Source organism: Pseudorasbora parva, chromosome 3 (assembly GCF_024679245.1).
Source record: "Pseudorasbora parva isolate DD20220531a chromosome 3, ASM2467924v1, whole genome shotgun sequence".
In the NCBI taxonomy this organism is placed as follows: Eukaryota; Metazoa; Chordata; class Actinopteri; order Cypriniformes; family Gobionidae; genus Pseudorasbora; species Pseudorasbora parva.
Genome location: NC_090174.1, coordinates 31,336,577 through 31,359,515, shown reverse-complemented (window position 1 = coordinate 31,359,515; position 22,939 = coordinate 31,336,577). Strand labels below are relative to the sequence as shown.

The window sequence follows — 22,939 nt, the reverse complement described above, 5'->3', positions numbered from 1 at the left end:
TTCCTGTGCTTCAGAAAAATGATGATACAAAAGCAACAATTCTCGCCCACTTGGGACTAAAACTGGCAAAAAGCGGCATGTCCATGTTGTCAGGGGTTTGAGAATCATGCATTCATGAGTCACAGGGACAAGAGCCAGGGATGAACACTTAATATGATTAGTGCCATGTCAGCACCGCTTTCACCACTATTCAGTCCCACTCATGTTTTCCCCTCTATATTCCCTCACTCCAGTGAGTCACACCCACTGCTGTAAACACAAAAGACAACATCAATCCCATCTTGATGCAAAACCTACCTCTAGAATATCAAATTTGGCGGTTTTGACTTTGCTCCAGGTCTTCTTGAGCCGTGACACTGGACTCATGTTCATCCCGGCTGAAAAACACACAGAAACAGACACAGGTCAGCACACTGCAACATCTCGTTTCCTGTCAGAGGTGCAATTTCTCTATTACAGATAGAGCAGTTAGGCCCATGAGCCCACATGAACAATGGAATCAGCAGGAGCATCATTTCCCTCAGACAATAAGTTCAGCTTATAGTGCCGAGGGTCACAGCGGGCTTGTGCAGTCAGCACTAATGACCAGATGAGGTCAGACTCTTGACTGGAAATCACTAGGGGTGGGTCAACCAATCAGATTCTTCTGTACTGATGACAGAATCATTTCATACTAAGCCTTGCTCAGATGCTAATCTACTTTTTAAAGACTTTAAAATCTTTACTTTCCTAACGCACATTCTTAGTATTGCTTGGCCATTGTTTTAGCATTCAGTCCATTTTGACAGAATCGTTTTTCATTATGATCATTTTATATACATTAAATATGAGAATTGTTCTTTATTATGAACATACATATACATATTTTAATAATAAAGAACAATTCTGTTGCACTCTGAAATAATTTTTGGGTCAGTAAGAGTTTTTAAAATGTCAAAATCTAAAATGTCTAATTTCTAATAAAATTAGAAATAGAAATAATTTGTAAATTCATATATATGCCTTTACTATGACTTTTGTTCAATTTAAAGCATCTTTACTGAAAAATATACATTTTCCCCTATGATAAAAAGCTTACTGACCACAAACATTTTAACAGTTATTAGATGTTAAATGATCTTGAAAAATCAATTCACATTGACTTTACAAAATATCAGTGTTTTCGATGTTAATTCTAAACTACATCTAAAAATCCATTCATTCTAGATCTTTTCTTCTCCAAATACAACAGTTTTAAGCCTGAACAAGAGCAGCACTATCTATCATCAACAAAAGAGCCATCTGAGGCTTTAGTACCATTAACAATCTGTCTGTACTAACAGGTGTCAGGCACAGAGCTCCTCCGTCACACTAACATGATACTAGTGCGAATGATCTTTGAGTCCTAGCCACGCGTTGACATTCAATTCACGTCACACAATGTAAGTTGCCTCCAAAAAACACTAGCAGGAGCGATCAACCTTTCCCATGACTTGTTTGTTCTCTTCCAGTGACTATAATATTGGCCTTCCATCTCTAGGGAGAGAGGCTTGTGTAAGAGTCCCGGCCCACAGGCTCGTCTCCAGGGAATGACCAGGGAAAGGACAGCTGGTTCCACTCCCTCCCTCCCACAATCCCCCTCTCAATGAGTCTGTCTCTCTCTCTCAGTCTATTGGATTGGTCAGCACTGACCATCTGCCTGAAGGATGCCGCTCCCTCGTCCCAGCTCTCACTCACACAGGCTGAACAGCTGCCTCCTCTCAAGGCCCTCGCCACTGGTCCCCTACCCATAATGCCTCAGGCACAAGATGATTAATGCAGCCAATCATTATTTTTATATAATTATGATTTATAACTATAACAAATATTTTTAGAAATCTAACTAATTTAAAATAAATTGGAATATAATTTATAGCTTTAATATAGTTAAAGATTATCTGTAGATCACCAAACAATAAACAGATATTATCTAAACATTGACGCACAGCTAGGGAAGAGTATCTGCGGCACTCCAAAAACACAAATAAACAAATTGTTTGCGGAGTCTATAAGAGATTTGACAATGTTGTGTGTGTTAAGCGTACAAGAGCAAGGATTAGAAAAGCAAACCAAATCCTGCCAAAACAGCAAACTGCATTATCCAAACAGATTTGAGGGGAACAAAAGAGCTTTCTGTAGCTGTGAGAACTGGAGCAAAGTGTTGCAAGGGACAGCAAAATACTCACTAATGATGGCCATGAGCGAGTTGAAGTTGCCAATATTGAAGCACTCTCGTGCCACGTCGATGAAGAACTCAATGACTCGAGCCCGATGTTTCTTCTTTACAGGCTGTATAAGAAAACCAAGCAAAATGAACTTCAAAAAAAGATTTATATCCTCTGATTTTAAAACTTATTGAATACTAAACAAGTTAAAACCTTTCATGATATATAATCTAAATATAATCTATGCAACGGTTCAGAAGTTCGGGGTAATTAAGATTTTTTAATGTTTATGAAAGTCTCTTATGCTACCCAAAGGCTGTATTGATTTGATCAAAAAATACAGTAACAACTGTAATATGTGAAAACGGAAATATGACTACAATTTGAAATAACGGTTCTTTTTTGTGATATAATTTAAATGTATTCCTCTGATGACTTCATTCATTGTGATTTACTGCTCAAGACACATTTATTATTTATAAGTTTGAAAACATTTTGCAGTTTAACATTCTTGTGGAAACAAGATGATTAACAGGGTTTTTTTTTAATAGAAAGAACAGTATGACCCCATTATTTTCTGACCTCAAACATTTCTATAAAGGCTATATTTAAAATCAAACTAGAATCACTGATTGTGCAACAATTAACTAATGTACAGGAATTTAAGTTGCTAGGTGAGTCATAGCATAAAAATAGATATTTACCATGCAGATCTCTGTAGCCACCAGGTAGCTGAGCCTGTTGAACCACTCCACATAAGCCTCCAGGTTACTTGCTTTTTTGTGATCACTAAAGCAGCTCTGCAAGAATCAAAATTTCAGAGTAATATCCACATTGTATTTACACTAAAGCTTGAGTTTAGTCAAGAGTTTGATTTAGAACATTTTACAAAAATACACCATATTTTGGTTATCTGCCATTATTATTTGTGTTTTTTATTTATCAGTATCAGCCAATTTAATGTTGTTGTTTTTTTCAAACAAAATAGCTATATAGATATATAATATGTGTGTTGAAGACACCTTGAAGTTGTCCTCCACCACAGATTATATAGTGTTCTTATTGCTCCTATGCAGTTTATAATATTTATGTGGGGCTTGCCATTTTATATTTCCTGTTTTAGCTGATATATTATTTCAATTAGTTTGCACTACTATCCGTTTAAGGAACGAATCAAGACGCTCTGACTGAAAGCCCGGGTCACTCTAACCCTTCATTCCTCACATTCCTACAATCAGATTGTGCTGTCCATCACACAGTGCACAATACATCCTACTCTACCTTTGATAGACAACATTAGAGAGCCATGACAGAGCACAAGGACCCTCTGGAGAGACGGCGACCAAAACAAAAGAGAAAGATTGCACCAGTAATGCCTTGACAAGCTGTTGCCTAGCAGCCAGGCAGCAATGGGCATTACGAGGCAGGGCTAAGCAAACTTTTGGCGGGTTATTGTGAGAAACCAGTTGCTAGGCTTTGGCCACAAAAGGAGACTGTGAGGAACGTGAGGAGGGAAACTTGGACAATGACAGATTAGATGAGGAATTTGCTGTGAACGTTGTGTGAAAAAGGTGACACCATGTTGAACCCGTTGAACGTAAACAATGTGCGTATTGATTTGTCTAAGTTGGATTTTTGCTGTAGTGAGTGAAAGACAACATTTGCGTTGAATGTATTTTCTGTTACCTTGTCGTTATCAAGAGGGTCTTTCTGAACAAATGCCTGAACAAACTCCTCTGGTCCGATGTAGCTCAGTCTTTCCTGAAAAATAAAGATGATGTCAATGTATGCTCTACAGTAAGTCCAAATGGTCACCTTAAATAACTACACAGACTACTGATTTTGTAAATGAATCCATCTAAACCCACAGTGAGGTGAGGAATGCAAGGTCATGTAAACCGAGGAAGTTCCTCTCACCAGTTCAATGTGTGTGAGTTGTTGTGCCAGGGTAAAGGGGTCGTTGCAGATGGTCAGAATGTCTCTCTGGATAGACTGAGGTTTGGTCTTCAGCACAGTTAGCCTGTCGGTCACAGAGGAGTTGATCTTCGCTAGGGCCTCCTCATACTGACTCAGTGTGGTGAGCTTACGGATCAGCGTTTGTGTCATCTGTTGCACCGCCTTACGATAGAGCTGAAGAGAAACAAGAGATTCTGAGTCGGCCTGAGGAGAAGTCGTGAATTTAATTACAACCATGCTTTTTTTGACCAAAATGACCTGCTAATCATTAATTCAAAAGGACTGACAACAAAATGTGTCCTGCACTAATAAGAAAGCTGATTGAATGTATTCGCCCTGCAAACATCTAATGAATTTTCAGGCGTATAACAATGGAAAAGAGTCGCTTTTCACTTAAATGGTCAGCAATGATGGTGGTTTGGCTCACATGGTCTATCGTTCCAAGATAGGGTCTTGAGTATGTTATATAAACAGTTAAAGCAAGATTACAAAACAGCAGCACTTCATTCATGTCCTTTCAAAGGTTCAGAAGAGCCCTGCATGCCTCCTATTTCCCCTCGTAACACAAGACGGGGTTGAGTTATCTAATAACAAGAGCCTGACACAGTTAGGGACTTCTGTTGCATAAGAAAAGGACAGCAGCGGTCATGCCCTGTTGCTCAACATCAGTCAGGCAAAAATCCACATCCTTTGCCTGCTCAACAACCAGTGGGCTTTAAGAAGTAGATGTCCAAAACACATTTCTCTTGAGACTTTTTTCCAGCTAATATACAATAAAAATATATATTTTTTAATTGACAGCCAATCAGAATCCAAATGCTTGAGAATTCTGCTTGAGCATTTAAAGAGATAGAAAGAAAACTGCAGTGCATGCTTATAATAAAAAGAACAATATCATCAGTTGGTGTGGATGCTTATGTAGTTATCGCTATAATTATCATTCTTGGTGTTAATGGCCCTCACATGTTTGTCTGATTACGGGATGTACAAAACATCTTTTGTTTCTGTCAGGCTTATGTACTCCTTTCTGACACATAGAAAATAAAAAGAGGCCCATTAATCAGTTATGCACAGCGAGTCTTTAATGATTCCCTCTCCAAGGTCCACCATGTTGACACACAGAGGAAAGGAAGATTGTTTTTAGCAAGTACTTCTTGGCGATAACTGCGTGACATTTTAAGCAGAGAATCAGACAACTGACATGCTGTGGAAAAATAAAGAAAGCTGCTTGTGTGCTGCCTCCACATTTTTAACCCTGGCACGAGTGTGAGACAGCCGTACAGATCCCTCTAGCATGGATACACCACACCCAGGTCAAAGGGTGAATGCCCTCCATTACTATCCCAATAAACAGAATTTGTGTAAAAGGTGTTCAAATGTGCACCAAATGCCTGGACCTGCAAATGTGTAACTGCGCCCTGCCTTTCCTATACAGAAGACCACAAGCATACTGACAATCTAAGCAGACCAGATGCCTGAGGACCAAACTGCGGTCTGGAGACAGATGTTACAACATCTATTCTCAGCTCCTGCACCAAAAGCAAGAGATCTGCGAGGCAAACGCCAGTAAAAAGACAGAAAATAGCAGGTCAACAAACTGCTGGCAAACTCATCAGGAATGATGAGGTCTAGAAGAGGTCAAAACCTAAAAGACTTAACTGGAAACCACCTCAGTGATTTCGTTATGATGGCCTGTGAGTACATTTGAAAATACACCACATTTGTCTCAGATGGGCTCAGTATTATTATAAATACACCTATTGTCTATTGTATGGCTCTGACTGCTTTGAATGCCCTGTCAATGTAGAGTATGATGTCCTACTCATGAAGGGAAAAAACATGGACTGAATTACATAATACAGACAGCATATTCATGGTCTGAACAAATTCATTCTTCACGCTGCGAGACGCTCTTCTCATGCACAGATACATATCTACCAGACAAGCGCGACAAATGAAATCTGTGTTTCGAGTTTTGACTAAGTAGTAGATTTAAAGATGAAAGAGACTTTGTTGAGTTTTGAAACAAAATGGTGTAACCATTTAATTTCCTCATTATGGGTCAGTCCGTAAAATGTAAAACCATACATAAGGGTAAAATATATGCTTTGAATATAGCGCTCTTTGTATTCCTGTTGATTTCTTTTGTTTATTTTAACATTTTAAGAAAAGTTTAAATTTAAAATATGTTGTGTAAAGGTTTTCCTTCATGCTTTAATGAGGCCATTTTATGTAGTATATTAAGACCATTGTAGCATTCCAACATTTTTGGTAGAAAAATAAACGTAAGTCAGAAATTAAAAACATCCTGATCATATAAGAGTTGCGTTTAAGATATTTAATCAGCCTTTCACTAGATTGAGGAGGCGGTACAACACGCACACATTTCCTCAATGAGCTTAGCGAGGCCGCAGAAGGTCATCGATCTCCAGGGTCGGGATGTAGCAGATCAATAGCAACACATGTGTTTACTACACAAGCCACAGGAGGATGAGTCCTGCTTGTCTTTTCGGGTTAGTGAAACATCATTCCCTTGGATCTGATGGGTCAGCACCCTCCATCTTAAACTGTCTATTCTAACTAGCTCCCTGATGTTGGTCATTACACTAATGCTCACAACCATGTGAGATGACTAGATCTTGCTCCAGCAAATCTCTTTATGTTTCACTGTACATTAGCAAAATCAAGATTTGACAACAGAGGACTGTTCAACTGTGGACTATGGAGAAATACGCCCAGAGGGACGTTCAAGGACAAAGCTTGACGAGAGCTGCCAACTTTATTCAAATTTAAGAGGAAGTGACAGACTCAGCACTGACCGATAGACGGCAAAAAGTATAAGCAAAACAGAAAGACAATAACCTGATGGAAAAAAAATTGTATAAACTAAAATCTAATAATGTAACATAAAAAATTGTCACTTTGTCTTTTGTGTACAGAAGTTTGAAAAAGAATCTAGCATAAATGATGACTCCAAATGTGGTGAAAAAGTCCCTTTGAGGAAAAAAATGCTAAGCCAGAACACGGTAACATACGAGTCAGCTCTAATGGAACTATTTAAATGCAGCCTGTGGAAAAGCACCAGTGAAGACAAAAGCGGCTGAACAAAAGAGCTTTATTCTCGCTCCTCTTGTCAGAGCACTTTAGGTCTAAAGAAATCTCATTCCCCATTGCCCAGGTGTTGACACTTTTCTCACCCAGCATGTTACATCTGATGTCTTAAGCAGCCGAATGTTAAAGAAGCCATGCTAAGACTAATGCAAAGATGTTTTATTCAGTTTATGCTAATAGAGGAACTAAAGGCATAAAGAAACGCAAATGACTTTGACGTAAGTATTCACACCTTTCAGGTGACTTATTTTAAAACGGCGTTGCCCTTTAGCTGACATTTCCTTAAGAATAAAAACCTCATTGTTTCTGCTGAAATTATCATCTAACACTTAGAAGCGGCAGACTTACTTCATCTCCAGTACTCAGACGATGTGTTAGTTCCTTCAGACTTTTCATCATCCTCTCATCCCTGAAGTCATAAGGAAACGTCTCCGTCCACTCAGTCAGCAATTGCAGGATCTTAGGAGCAATTTTCCTGACTCTTGCCTATAGAGAAAGTAAAAAAAAAAAAATTGTAATTGTAATAGCATATTATTGTCCTCAGATTCTTAAAGTACCTTGCTAATGCTAGAGCAACAATTACGATTGAAGACACCTTGTATGACAAATAGTGTAATGATTAGGGGTGTGAGAAGACGCTTAGCTCAGACACGAGACTGGGTTCATGAGAACGGGACAATTCTATTTTTAAGAAACAATGACAAAATACATGAGCATAAAAAAATGTTTGCAGGTGCATTCGAATGTTATAACTCATCATCGTATAATGAATGTAATTTCAGTTCTACTTTCTAAATATGAATTATCATATGCACTAAAAGACAACAATACTCAACCAATGTAAACAAACTCAACTAAATGGCTTCTCTCCTTTATGATCATCTCTTCAGACCTTAGCTTCTACAACTTTTGACATATCTTAACTCTTTCCACAAACTGATCATAGATATTAGGTGCAAACAATAAGTGCAACCATAAAGTTCAAAGAAATCTTCTCATCACATTATAAGTGGCAGTGCTGTGTCACATTTTAATCTTGTGGCGCGAGATCTTGTCACACCCCTAGTAATGATACATGAAGTTTTTGCCAGTGTACCTTGTCGGCCTGAGGATCACTGAGCCTCTGCTGGTCCACACACAAATGGCAAACTTTGGACATCAGCTCATACGGGTGAATAAAGAGACGGGAACTGAGCAGGAACGTGAAGATGTATGTCCTCTGCAAGTCAATAAAAATGAGGTCAGTGTTGGTACAACAATATGTTTTTCATTATTCTAAACAAAACGAGTACCAAACTATCAAAGAAATGGTAAAACAAATCAAAGTGTTAACTACATGCAATTGGCATTTATTTTATCATAAATACAGTAAACCAGTAATAGTTTAAAATAACTTTTCTATTTTAATACACATTTTAAATGAAATTTATTCCTCTGATGACAAAGTCGAATCATTCTTCAGTCTTCAGTCACATGATCCTTCATATGATGCGCAAGAAACATTTCTTATTATCAATGTTGAAAACAGTTGTGCTGCTCAAGTTATTTATTTATTTTTTGATACATTTTTTCAGGTTCTTTGATGAATTGAATATTCAAAAGACAACATTTATTTTAAACAGAAATCTTTTGTAACATTATATACAACTTTGTCACTTGATCAGTTTAATGTGTCCTTGCTGAATAAAGCTATTAATTAAAATAAAAAGTAATAATCTTACTGAACCCAACCTTTTAAAAGGCAGTGTATGTTGGTGACTGTTAGAGACAGTTTTGTGGTTGTCAGTGTTGACATTTTAAAAAATATATAATTTTTGTTATAAAAAAAGTGTGTGCGTGCATGTGTTATGAATACTCAAAATCCAATATGCCGAATACTTTTGATACTCTGTATACTCACATCAGGATAGTATGCAACTGTAGGGACCAAGTGCTCAATAAGAGCCTCCAAGGATCCCGACACCAGGTTGTTGTCATGGTAATCCAGGCCTTCGTAGTCCTCTTCCTTTTCCTTATAGAGATTCTTGTTGTATCCATTGGGCCCATACATCACTGGAAAGGGTGGTGTTTGAGGCATTTTGTCCTGTTGAAGGACACAAAGAAACAAGTCTGATGAGCCTCAGATAATAATCACAATCAAAATCAGACATTAACGCGTGAACCAATTCGTTAATGCTGAGCCTTCATCCCTCTCTGAAAATTTTGTTTACCTTTGTGTAAATCACAAAGTCCCCAGTATCATTATAGGAAGCTGAGTGGAAAATTACTCTTCCTCGGATGGACGACTCATGGGAATGAATATGTCGCGATTAATCTCAATGTGCAAACACCTTCCCTGATTGAGCCTGTGAGAACTTGAGTTTAATCTCCATTCAGTGAGTATTTCAGACTCGCTCTTAATCCACCATAAAAGCAGCTGAATGTACTGCAGTCGGGTTTCACTCACAAACACCAACAAATTAATCTTCATGCTGCTTTTACCTCACGTGGATGTTCAAAACAGAGGCTCTTTTAACTACGGCTTGATATGAAAAAAACATGATGACCTATGAGATCTAGTACTTCTGAAAAGAAGGATTCTCTTTTATCCCGCTTAAAACCAAACTGTGGCCCGTTACAGATGAGAGTCCTGTGAGTCGGTCAGCATTAGCTAGAGGTGATAAGCAGCCAAATGCAGTTCTTCACCCACACAAAGAGCTCTGGCTCACACTCACTCACTCCCTCCTACTTCTATATCTTCCAGGCTCTTGTGGAACAGAAGAAAGAAAGTTTTGCACATGTCAATGCATCACCTAATCACGCGGGCGGCTCCAGCATGCCAGCACGAGCTTCTGTGCCATTTTAGAGCTTAGCCCGTGACTTTATGTGAGATTCCTGGACATTGCGCATATGGGCCCCTCAATGGAGGCATTCACAGTTATGGCACGGGGTGTCAAGGGACACTCCGAACAATGTATGGCCCCCAATGGCCGCCTGCCTATTCAGGCTCACAGGCGTTTGGGTGCCAGAGTCGGATGGGAGTGCGCAGGAAGGAGGGGGTGTCGTATGATGTGTTATATCCTAAGTCCACGGCCCCCCTCAGACCTCCTTTAAAAAAAAAAACATAGACATTAGCATCAAAATGGAGGCGCAAGAGGTCAAAGCAGCAAGCACCCCCCCTCGCATCTGCTTTACCATGTGTTATACCATCTGAGCAAGTCAATGAGTTTAAAAGCAAGGAAGGCCAAATGATTTCATGAGTGACTTTGTGCTCATCACCAGAAATTGACAATTTGTCAAGTCTGTATGAATGACGCCTCTGGGAACCACAGTTTCATTTTCCATCTCATATTCTGTGACAGCATTACCCAAAAAATAAACAGAGACAAAACAATAAACCACTTTGTTGTTTTTGACCAACCAAGTCCACTCAACTCTTATATGGCCAAAAAGCAGGATCCTCCTGCGCATATGCCGATGCAAACCCATTACCGACGCCCCCAGGCCACAATGCAAATCTGCTAAAAACTGCAACAGAAAGAGCCAAAGCCCTTTTAAAATCACTAGGCACACCAGCTGTATCCCAGTTCAATTCTGTGAGTGAATAAAACAAAGCAGAAGCTGATTAGTAGCAGGGAATCTGGATGTGTTTACTTTTTGGCTGCAGGTGTCAAGTATGGCCAGCCACATGTCCTCTACCCTCTCCTGTTTAAACAAACACTGAGCACAGCCTTCACAACAGGGACTGTATAGCGTGTAAGCAAACAAAAAGGTCCTTGCTTTCGCACAACTACTGCACTGTATTTTTCAGAGCTTTTATTTTGACTATGTAGAATATTTGGCATCCATGCACGGCTGAATTTTAGATAGTTATGACTGTCAGAATGCTGAAAACATTCAGTCCCACCCACATGTTGACTGTAGATCACAGCAGACTACAAGCATAAAGCAACATTAAGCAAGATAAACAAAAATTCCCACACCTTTTGACCAATGAATTCACATGATTTTTTACACTCATTGCTTTTAGGATTTTAGTCTATATTTGAAGATTGCGCTCACAAAGTTGATCAAATAGAATAGAACATGTAATAAATAAAATAACAGTCTTATTTACAATATTTACGTTTCCAAGACATTTCTATAAGTTCTTCATGAAATCATGAATTATGCAATTGCTTGATATTTACAGGTTTTCCATGGCCGTTGGATCCCCGTCTAATGCAAATGTAGAGGTTAAAGCAGCAAAACCCAACTGTTCCAGACTGTTTTGAAACTGAATCCTCAGCAACAGGGTTTGTTGAGCTCATTGGCATGTTATTAGGAGCAGTAAAGTTGTTGTGGCAAGTCTTATCTTTAAAGGTCACTTCATGCTGAATAAAAAACCAAGGATTAAGCTTTAACAAATAGGAAGGATTGTTCACTGCTGTGCTGACAGGAAGACATGATTCCCACTTACATCCCTTTAAAAGATCCAAACAAACACCTGCCGTATTCAAATGACTTTTTTTTTTTTTTTTGCTATGGTCCACACATCAGACTCTAAGAGTTTGATGCAATATGACATTAGTATAAAAGGATGTTGCTAATATTATGAAACAAGGAAATAAACATGTCTATTCAAGACAATGTCATAGACGCCGGGATGACACAACAAAGAAATTGAGCAAAAGGATCAAATTTAATCAGTTTTTTTTTTTGTTTCTGTCAAAGTGGGTTACATGTTAGCCTTGGGAAACGAGCAGGTGTGTGTGTGTGTGTGTAAGACGGTGGGGGAAGGGAGCTATGGCTTCATTGAAACTACTCAAGTGTGTTTGAGTAAATAAAGGGCTTGGCTGGCAGGGCATTATCCTTCCCACTGTAAAAGCACTTTGAGCTATACCTGCATGACTTGTATCACAGAGGCAAAGTCCAGCTAAATCACAGCGACCTGATGCAGATCAGCATTTAAAAACAGAATCAAATGTCTCGGACAGATATTCCTTTCCACAATCTTGACCTGACCCTAATTTCAAAACATTTCAATCAAGTACAATAAACATGGATTAATCATGTAGATATGACAATCTGCTTGATTCCCAAAATAGCTTACTTGTTAGATAGTGGGGAGGAACACATGGATCATCTGAAATCAACAGGGGAATATTTGGCAACAACTCTCCAGTTCCCAAACCCACCCACCACAAGACCACTACTACACTAACATGGGAGAAATGAAAATGATTTCCCCACTGAACACTCATAACTCCATAAAGCTGCCATCCTTCTGCAGTGCACACCATCTGTTTAGTGCACACTATATTCCTAAGCCAATTTACTGTCATTTTATACTCTCCTAAACAATTATAAGCTAAAAGACTTTCATAGAGATTTCCACGATACCATGGGTTTTCCAGGCTTAGAATCGCAATTTTAAAATTCCCTGAACATTCTAGCAATTCCCTGATAAGGTTAAACATATCATTGTATAATAGTATATACATTTAAATATCATGGTAATATAATGACACATAGCCCACCTTTAATCAAATGATCAATGAAATAACCATCAAACCAGTCAAATAAAGGCAAGACTAGAATTTTAATAAAACTAACAATACCAACAACCAATAATCGTTCATGATGGTAACGTACATGGCACTGGATTTCTTGGGCATAGCATATCTGCGAGAAATCACATTCAGGACCGTTGTTGGTATGTTTAGATATAAGTAACTGGATTATGCCGTTGGCACGAAATGTATTGACTGGCGGATATAAAGCAGGTTGTAATGTTAAATAATATTAAAATGTGTGCAAACCAAGTGTGTTAAACATTGCTTGTGTTTCTCACCTCGAAAGGGACAGAGACTCCGCTGTAGATCAACCCTGCAGAAGTTTGGCGTTGAATGGCTGAGCAGCAAGAACCTCCGGACATAAATAATCACACACTCCAAAGAAAGATACTTAAAACGTACAAAACTAAAAAGTCTTAACCCACGCGGTGTCTTCCCAGGTCATATGGATACGTATGCGTATGGTCCTTATAAATATATCCAGGTATGTGCGACGTGCTGTTCACTCACGATCCCAAGCAAGTGTGCGTGCTGATCCAGCGCGCGAATAGTAAATGATAGTAGGCTGAGCTGTAGAATGCAAGGCGGCCAATCAGCGGACAGCACCAGGGACCCGCGTGCATGTCCGCGCGCGCCCATCAGTTTACGAAAGTATAGGAAAATTTCACTAAAAAAGACAACTGAAAGAAGAACTAAATGCCCGTCTCACCGAAAATCCCCTGTAAATAATTTGCTTGGTATTTAGGAATCTGACATTAGGCTATACCCAGAAAGACAGCGAATTCATTCACATTGTTTAACGCATAAGAATTTTTATTTATTTATATTTTATTCATATGTTAAGCTATGTTCTCCTAAGTGGACATCGGGACTCAATTGTTTTAAACAATAAAAACATGTATAGACAAATGTATGTATATTCAAGATTTGTTTGAACCAAAATTTGTTTAATTAAAGATGTTTAACTATGCTATGAAAGATAGTTTAACGGAATTGCATTGGTAAACCAATTTACTTTATGCAATATGTGGGTAAAATGGCCATACATATGTTTTCCCTTTCAATGCAATGTATCGATAAACTGTATCTGATTTGCATATTGGCGTGTTCTTGGAGCAACATGCAATGGAAAAAAAAAATGAGTGGGAGTAAATGTTGGCAACATTTTCATAATAATGTCTAGCCTAATATTTTATAGGAACATTGATATTTAATTTATTTCCTTCTTTTGTCCCCTAAAATGCCTGATAAACATATTTTAAGTCCCTCTATTGAATGTATGAAATCAATGCCTTTTATTGTAACAGAAATTCATATTTTTGGTTAGTAGGCTAACCCTACAATATTTTCCTGAGATAAATTTGATCATTCAGCCATTTTCAAAGACAGAGAAGTTGTTTAAAATGTGACGTATGATGTCAGAGAAATTCACTAAAATATAATTTCCTCATACAAGGACAGTGACACCCATGAGGATAAAAATGATCGCAAGGGGAAAAAAATCTTGAACTATTTTGAATGCATCTCTTCTCATAGTTCACAAAAAGTAATAAATGCATGTATTTATTGAGAAAAAATAAATGTTACCATTGTTGGTGTGAATGGTAATATTTTGGGGAATCTCCCTCAAGTCTCACTTATTGAAGACAGCGACAGATAACACTGTATGATAGCATTTTTTTTTTTTTTTTTTTTACCATGTTATGGTATCTGTAACGTTTAACTTCATTATCTTTAGCTCAAAATTGTAACTAAATCTGTAAAACACACTATACATTCATTATTTTCTACACCCACCTTGTCTCATTGTCTTAGAATTGTTCTTGTGTTTTGCTAATGTGCTATTTACACATGATTATTTCTGCATCAAGATGCCTGGGCCAGGGCTTAGATTTTCACTGAAACTGGGCAGGACCCCACATCAGATACCGCAGTGAATACTGGAAACAGTTCACAGAGAGGTTCTTTCTCATTGCAGGTCAGGGGGGCAAGGGGTCAAAAGCTCATCACCTCTCTCACCTTCATTGGGTGTGCTAACTGAGTTGTGTGTTTTAACAACAAACATATCAGTCTGTCTTTTAAATTGACATAAAAAAATCATCTACTAAACGTTTTACTCCCCAAAATGGTTAAACTAAAAAATGAACAATATGCTAAAACATTTACATGTTCAATAAGTGTGTGTTTAAAGTATTAAGACGACATCAGCTGATATCAAACCAGCAGCTTATAACAGAGCATGCCTATCATGAAGAGAATAAACACTGAAAACGTTCGTCTAAAAAGGCAGAATAGAACCAATTTGTAAAGCTTTAATGTAAAAGACGTGTCTGAATCATCTATAAACATCTGCATCACAAAAGACTTTTCAAATGTGGTGTGAAAATGAAGATGTGTCTTTATGCCTTTGACAGCAGCATGAATAAATTCTGAATATGGGGAGCATTATGCTTGAAAATAACCATTTACAGATTTCACAACTTGGCTAACACCTCCACAATGGGCCCACGGTTATATAACCTCTGTGTATTGAAAGTCATTGTTCATTGTGAAGTGCTGAATTGTGGAGGTGTTGGTAAAGATATTAAGAGCTAACGGTTGAGTTCTCTGCAAAAGTTAATACTAATGACAAGAACCAGACAGAAAAAAAGTTAAAGAGAAACAGCTACTAGTCCATTCAAGTCCAGCCATTCACCCTGTTAAATACACATTTGAGTTTAAGCCAGCACAGACAGTCTGACTTAGCTTCCATACTGCTCCAGAGGTATTCACACCCCTGTTTTGTAGTCCTAGATGGGGCAATATGAATGTGAAAAGTAAGGGATAGCATGAATTATTTAGATGTTTGAAATGCTTCAAAAGAATGCAAGATGAATACTGTGCCTGTTGTTACATTAAAGGTTCGCCCAAAAATTAACCCATGGTTTACTCAGTCTCAAGTCATCATAGGTGTATATGACATTCTTCTTTCAGACGAATAAAAGTTGAGTTAGATTTAAAAAGTCCTGACTAATCCAAGCTTTATAATGGCAGGGTTTGTTGCTTTATTTTTGAAGTCCATAAAAATGCATCTGTCTGCCAAATAACGTGCTCCACACGGCTCTGAGTGGTTAATAAAGGCATTCTGAAGCAAATTTGCGTTTGTGTAAGAAAAATATCCATGTTTAATACTTTTTTTGTTTGATCGCCTTCTGTGGAAAAGTGTTGAAAGTGCCTTCTCGGACCTCAAGATGCGTACACAACGTCTGAAGAGCGTAACTGGTCACGTAAGTCTTTGAACTGCAGAGGCACTTTCAACACTTTTCCCATGAACCAAAAATGGAATGCGGTCAGCCGAAACTTTACTTTATAACGTTTTAAATATGGATATTTTTCTTACACAAACACATCAATTCACTTCAGATGGCATTTATTAACCCTCCGGTGTGGAGCACGTTATTTGCCAGACAGATGCATTTTTATGGACTTCAGAACAGAACAAAAACAGAACAACCAATGTCATTATAAAGCTTGGATTAGTCAGGACATTTTTTAATATAACTCAACTTTTATTTTCCTGAAAGAAAAATAAATTTTCCAACAAGTCAATTCTAACCAATGGAGACATTCGGTACCCTAGGCAAATCAATCTGACCCTTTCAACACATACCAATATCTAATTCGAGATTGACCTACATCATATATGAATTCTGACCCAAATATTTTATAAAAGCCAGCTAAAGCAAAGCACCAGTCCAACAAAAAAAGTGGCAGACCCCAGACCGCCTTCCCAAATCAATTTTTTTGCTTTAAGTACCTTAAGTTTAAAATTAAATTAAATTTTAAGTAAAAAAAACTCAAATCAGGAATAATGGGTTACAGCCAATTCCAGACAAAGACAAAAATAGGTCAGTACAGTCTACTGCTTCTTTACCCATCATTCATAGAGCATTATTAGCATCTCACATATTACGTCAGAAGATCACATGCATGGAAAAGTCACCGCATGGAAACCAATGTGACTTGACGATCAGAATTAGGAACCAAATGAGGAACAAGTTACATGTGTTGCTTCCTGACATTTAATGTGTTACCAAAAACATTTTGTGAAAAGTGTGAGTTTTTTGGGGTGGGGTGGGGGGAATCTCCCACAAGTCTCATGCCTCTCAAAAAAAAACTGTGAAAAATTTTATTTTTAAAGTTCACTGTAAACGTTTTTTTTTTTTTTTTTTTTTTTTGTACTTGTAGTAAACTTGTATATTCATAATTCTGTTTTATTTTTTAACTTCTTGATAATTCTTCTTAATTTCTTTATTTTCTTACCTCATAATTAATGTACTATCTCACTCTAGGTGTTGAACTTTTTAATGAATATTTCTCTCTATGAAAAATGAATCCACAATACTCGGTTTTACCTTTTCCTTGAAGTTCTGCCACTTAAATCCAGCACTTTTCTAAACATTTACAGAACATGCTGGGATAGACGCAATCAATTTTACTCATGTATAGACTTTTTCACAAACATACCAAGGAAACCCCAACTGGCAAGTAAAGAATGAGTGAGGCACTTTCCCAGTCTTGATGGATTTTACATTACACTGTGCAAATTGATACAGACCACACACGTGGACTCTTAAATACACAAGCCAGATATAGTCAAATGCAACCTGATGATCAAAACCTTATGGAAAAATGACTGGATTTCATTTGTCAAGAATGTGGTCCATATATACGTTTCCAGAGGAATGTCTGCAGCACCAAATTTTTTCACAGTTGGCCTAGTTCACTATTTGAGCGAGCCTGAGGAGAAGCCTTTATGTCTCTATCTGACAAAACCACTCACATCCCAGAAACCAAAAAATAGGGCATCTCTAACTGCTGGAAGTGACTTTTGAGAAACCTCGATGTGAAGTTCGATAAATCCTCCCCCTAAAAAAGCTCAACAACAACAATGAAACAATTCTGTCACAGAGATGTGCATTTCTTCTGAGGCGACCTCAGCACTGAAAACGTATCATTAGGATACGGCGGCAGATAATAACCCATTGAACTCAGACCTTAAGGTCACAAAGATATTGCCTCTCTAGTCCCGTCCTACAACAACAGATGCCACTTGATACAACATGTCACAGATGGAGCGGATAAGATCAAATGACAGGTGTAACAGCGAACCGAGACTTGGCTCATATTCTGAGAGAATCAACACCAAATTACTGAAGACAAACTATATTATCATTGTTGTTTACACTGCTGTTGTACAAGTCTCAAAACGTTTCATTATATAAAATATAAAATGAATTCTACATACATTTAACAATTTAACACACACACACACACACACACACACACACACACACACACACAGGTCCTTCTCAAAAAATTAGCATATGTGATAAAAGTTCATTATTTTCCATAAGGTAATGATAAAAATTAAACTTTCATATATTTTAGATTCATTGCACACCAACTGAAATATTTAAGCTCTTTTATTGTTTTAATACTGATGATTTTGGCATCTCAAAAAATTAGCATATTTCATCCGACCATTAAAATATAAGTGTTTTAATACAAAAAAAGTCAACCTTCAATTCATTATGTTCAGTTATGCACTCAATACTTGGTCGGGAATCCTTTTGCAGAAATGACTGCTTCAATGCGGTGTGGCATGGAGGCGATCAGCCTGTGGCACTGCTGAGGTGTTATGGAGGCCCAGGATGCTTCGATAGCGGCCTTAAACTCATCCAGAGTGTTGGGTCTTGCGTCTCTCAACTTTCTCTTCACAATATCCCACAGATTCTCTATTGGGTTCAGGTCAGGAGAGTTGGCAGGCCAATTGAGCACAGTAATACCATGATCAGTAAACCATTTACCAGTGGTTTTGGCACTGTGAGCAGGTGGCAGGTCGTGCTGAAAAACGAAATATTCATCTCCATAAAGCTTTTCAGCAGATGGAAGCATGAAGTGCTCCAAAATCTCCTGATAGCTAGCTGCATTGACCCTGCCCTTGATAAAACACAGTGGACCAACACCAGCAGCTGACATGGCACCCCAGACCATCACTGACTGTGGGTACTTGACACTGGACTTCAGGCATTTTGGCATTTCCTTCTCCCCAGTCTTCCTCCAGACTCTGGAACCTTGATTTCCGAATGACATGCAAAAATTTGCTTTCTTCCGAAAAAAGTACTTTGGACCACTGAGCAACAGTCCAGTGCTGCTTCTCTGTAGCACAAAAGTGGCTTGACCTGGGGAATGCGGCACCTGTAGCCCATTTCCTGCACACGCCTGTGCATGGTGCCTCTGGATGTTTCTACTCCAGACTCAGTCCACTGCTTCCGCAGGTCCCCCAAGGTCTGGAAGGCTCCACAATCTTCCTCAGGGTCCGGTCACCTCTTCTCGTTGTGCAGCATTTTTTGCCACACTTTTTCCTTCCCACTGTGGTGCCTTGATACAGCACTCTGGGAACAGCCTATTAATTCAGAAATTTCTTTCTGTGTCTTACCCTCTTGCTTGAGGGTGTCAATGATGGCCTTCTGGACAGGGTCGGGTCGGCAGTCTTACCCATGATTGCGGTTTTGAGTAATGAACCAGGCTGGGAATTTTTAAAAGCCTCAGGAATCTTTTGCAGGTGTTTAGAGTTAATTAGTTTATTCAGATGATTAGGTTAATAGCTCGTTTAGAGAAACTTTTAATGATATAGTAATTTTTTGAGATAGGAATTCTGGGTTTTCATGAGCTGTATGCCAAAATCATCAGTATTAAAACAATAAAACAATAAAATACCTGAAATATTTCAGTTGGTGTGCAATGAATCTAAAATATATGAAAGTTTAATTTTTATCATATATTTAATTATGGAAAATAATGAACTTTTATTACATATAGGATATATGTATTAAAGTGTATATATATACACACAGTAATATAATATTAATGTCTTCGTTAACAGTTTAATGCATACACAAGCATAAAAACAACACTCTCCTCCCAGCAGGTGTGTGGGAGACTGGTTGCCAGCAAAATGAACAGGAAACCTTAAAATACTCCATGTTCTCTCGGCTCCACACTGAAGGCCAAAGAACATGATCTTCCACCCATGTATCTCAGAGGTAAACAGAATCACATGTCGTAGGTTCAGAATTACTGTAGGTTGCATATAAATAATTATGCAAACACGCCCGGATTACAATGTACAGCATGTTGTTTATGCAGTACGAATGTTCACACTACTGGGATGCATGCCATGAATTATGCAACATTTTCTTTTCATAACATCATTAACAGCTCTAAGCCATCACCATACTGACCACCTTTAGACATACAAGCCCTAAGCTACATATTATGAAACATAATATATAACTCCTGTTGCCATCTGAATGCTACAGTGAGAAGGATGGGTTGCTGGTTGTTAAGTCAGTCAGGGGGCAAATGACTGTCTTCCATCTGTGACTTGGGTGTCTGAAGAAGTGCTGACATTTTAATTATCTTTGACTGAGGCAAGAGACGGAAGGCTTCAGTCTGGGAAAAAACTGCCTACAAAAGAGAATGGGTTATAAAACTGTCTCAATGAGAGGCATATGAAGGTGTAAGCATGTCCAAAAAAAAAAACACAAAAAAAAACCTTCAGATAAATAAATAGAAATGCTTCTTCTTCTTTTTTTTTCTTTTTTTTATATATAGGGCTTAAAATATGGCGGGAATTAACACTGACCAAACAAAAAACTAAACTAAACAAAAAAGAGTGATGACTCTTGTGGAATATTGTCAAAGTGTCAAAATCTAATATAATAAATACATAATTGGAATTAAATAATTTGTTATCTCATAAATATATAAGAAATTCCTAAACTTACTCAAATCCTCTAAATAGTCAAACAACGTCACATAATGAGCATCCTGGAAAAGAGAACTGAGTTATGTGCTTTGGGAGGGGTCCTAAAGCATATGAGACAGAGCAGCTGGAAGACATTGCATGTGTGCATGTGGAGTGGCATTGAAGTAGGGGGAAGGCTAGGAAATGGAGGAAACTAGAAGACAACACCCAGACAAACTCCCTGTGACCCACATACCCTCCCTTTTCCTCCCCCGTCTCCCCTCTACCTTCTGAGAAGCGATGGCTTGAAAGCTGACATTCCACCCCCACCCCCCTCAGTCAAAACAAACAAGAAGACCACCTGAGGAAAAGGAATTGTTTTGTCACATTTTCAAGGGTCTAATCTGAACCAGTCAGAGGCCCACTTTGCTTACACGCACGCCTTCAATATTACACTTAGACGTAGATGAGAAATATTAATAGCTCTGTATGACACGTTATTGCACTGGACGGAGGTATACACATAGTTGGTTTTGTCTTGCTTTTGTCTCATGGGTGTTGTCTTTTTTCAACAAGGGCTATGAAGATTATGCACTTCATAGAAAAAAAATCCTCAGTGTTATAATGGGACAAATGGCACAGACATTGTAGTTAGTTGAATTACGTCAATCGCCACGTTTATATGGACAAAAACATTCATAATTTTCTAAATGTCATGCACACACATCAACCAATAATTTACAATCCCATAATAAAGATTTGTATCTAGAAATATGAATAAAGCAGCTGCCACATAATATACATGTATTTATCATAATATTACGTCATGACTTTACTTTATTCAACATTACTGAACACTCATTATATTTGCGTTAAAAAGTTAGGGGTCAGTAAGATAAATTTTAGTAGTAAGAAAGAAATTCCTCCTTTTATTAATCAACATTAAATCGATCAAAAGTGACAGTTAAAACATTATACACTGTCAGAAAAAAAGGTACAAAAGCTGTAGGCGGTACCTAAAGTTTTTTTTACCTAAAGGGTGCATATTGGTACCCTAAAGGTACATATTAGTACCTAGCGTGTACCAGGCTTGTGCACAACTCAGAATTGAATTGAGAACGACTCCTGAATTCCAATTCAATTCTTGAAATTGAAATGAATTAGAATTGATGTCAAAAACAGGATCTAGAATTAGGCTACAATTCGAATTTGAATTAAAGTAAGCAGAATTGAAATTCAATAAAACATTCTAAGAAATGTATATACATATTTTAAGTCAAGTGTTTAACAATGAAGTTTTACAGTACATTTCAGATGCCCTTAATATTCTATAAATGATTGAACTACTTGTACAGATAACATTAACAGGAAATGTTTTCCCCAGCAATTCATGTTAAAAACTCATTTTAATAGTTTTTATAATAAGACATAATAAATAGTTACATTTGATTTACTGATAATTGTAATTTTGTGGAACATGATGGAACATTTGATGAGCTATTGAGAATTCGATGCCACAGTGTTACTCAGTGCTTTTAGCATGGGAATGAATGATATTTACAACAACTTTTTGTTATTTGATTACTTTGAAATGAAAATAACATTGGATCAAAACTAAACGACATGTGGGTAATTTAATTTCAAGACTTTGATCATGATCTATATTTTAGAACAAAATGTATGCAGGGTTGATGAGTGACTAGTTAAGTGTAATACAATGATGTTATTACATTACAAAATGAATGTAATTGTATTTAGTTGTTACTGAGGTAAAATGTGTAATTCAATTTGTTACTATTCAAATTAAAAGTGCTTTGCATTGATAAAGTAATCCAAATAAAGTAACCCAACTCCAAACCACATATCTTATAACAGTAAGCAATTACATTTCCAAAGTAACCTTCCTAACATTGAATGTGAGATTCAACACATTCTTTCTGTTGTGTGACTGCGTGGGAATTCTTTGAATTGCCATGAATTTAATTCCACATCCTGTCATTCAAATTCAACTTCCTGTGGGGCAGAGTCAATTCAAATTCCAATTCATGAATTGAATGGAGACTAATTCTGAAATTCTGAATTTTGCACAAGCCTAAAGTGTAGATATAAGTAGTGCACCTTTTGAAAAGGTACAGCTCCAATGATAGATTTTGTACCTTTTTTCTGAGAGTGAAAGGATGCAAAAGTTAAAAGTTTCCACAAAAACACATTAAGCCACACAACACTTTTGTGTAATTTATTGTTTCAACATTAAAATAAATATCATAGTTTACATTTGTAACATTTTGCAATGAATGCACTTGTGTGCTCCTCTTGCATATAAGCTATTAACCAGAATATGGACCATAAAAATAATTTTCTTT

At 37.6% G+C, this 22,939-nt stretch overlaps 1 protein-coding gene across 1 annotated transcript in view; it reads right to left on the bottom strand.

The window, feature by feature from the left end:
* Positions 1-22,939, bottom strand: part of rasgef1ba (RasGEF domain family, member 1Ba) — an 88,099-nt gene that overhangs the window by 6,413 nt on the left and 58,747 nt on the right. The window contains exons 4-11 of the mRNA XM_067438417.1: positions 9,151-9,333; positions 8,347-8,469; positions 7,599-7,736; positions 4,101-4,313; positions 3,870-3,944; positions 2,888-2,983; positions 2,205-2,307; positions 298-377 (exon numbers count right to left, since the gene is read on the bottom strand). Of these exons, the coding sequence (XP_067294518.1) occupies positions 298-377; positions 2,205-2,307; positions 2,888-2,983; positions 3,870-3,944; positions 4,101-4,313; positions 7,599-7,736; positions 8,347-8,469; positions 9,151-9,333 (1,011 nt within the window). The remainder of the gene's footprint in view (positions 1-297; positions 378-2,204; positions 2,308-2,887; positions 2,984-3,869; positions 3,945-4,100; positions 4,314-7,598; positions 7,737-8,346; positions 8,470-9,150; positions 9,334-22,939) is intronic.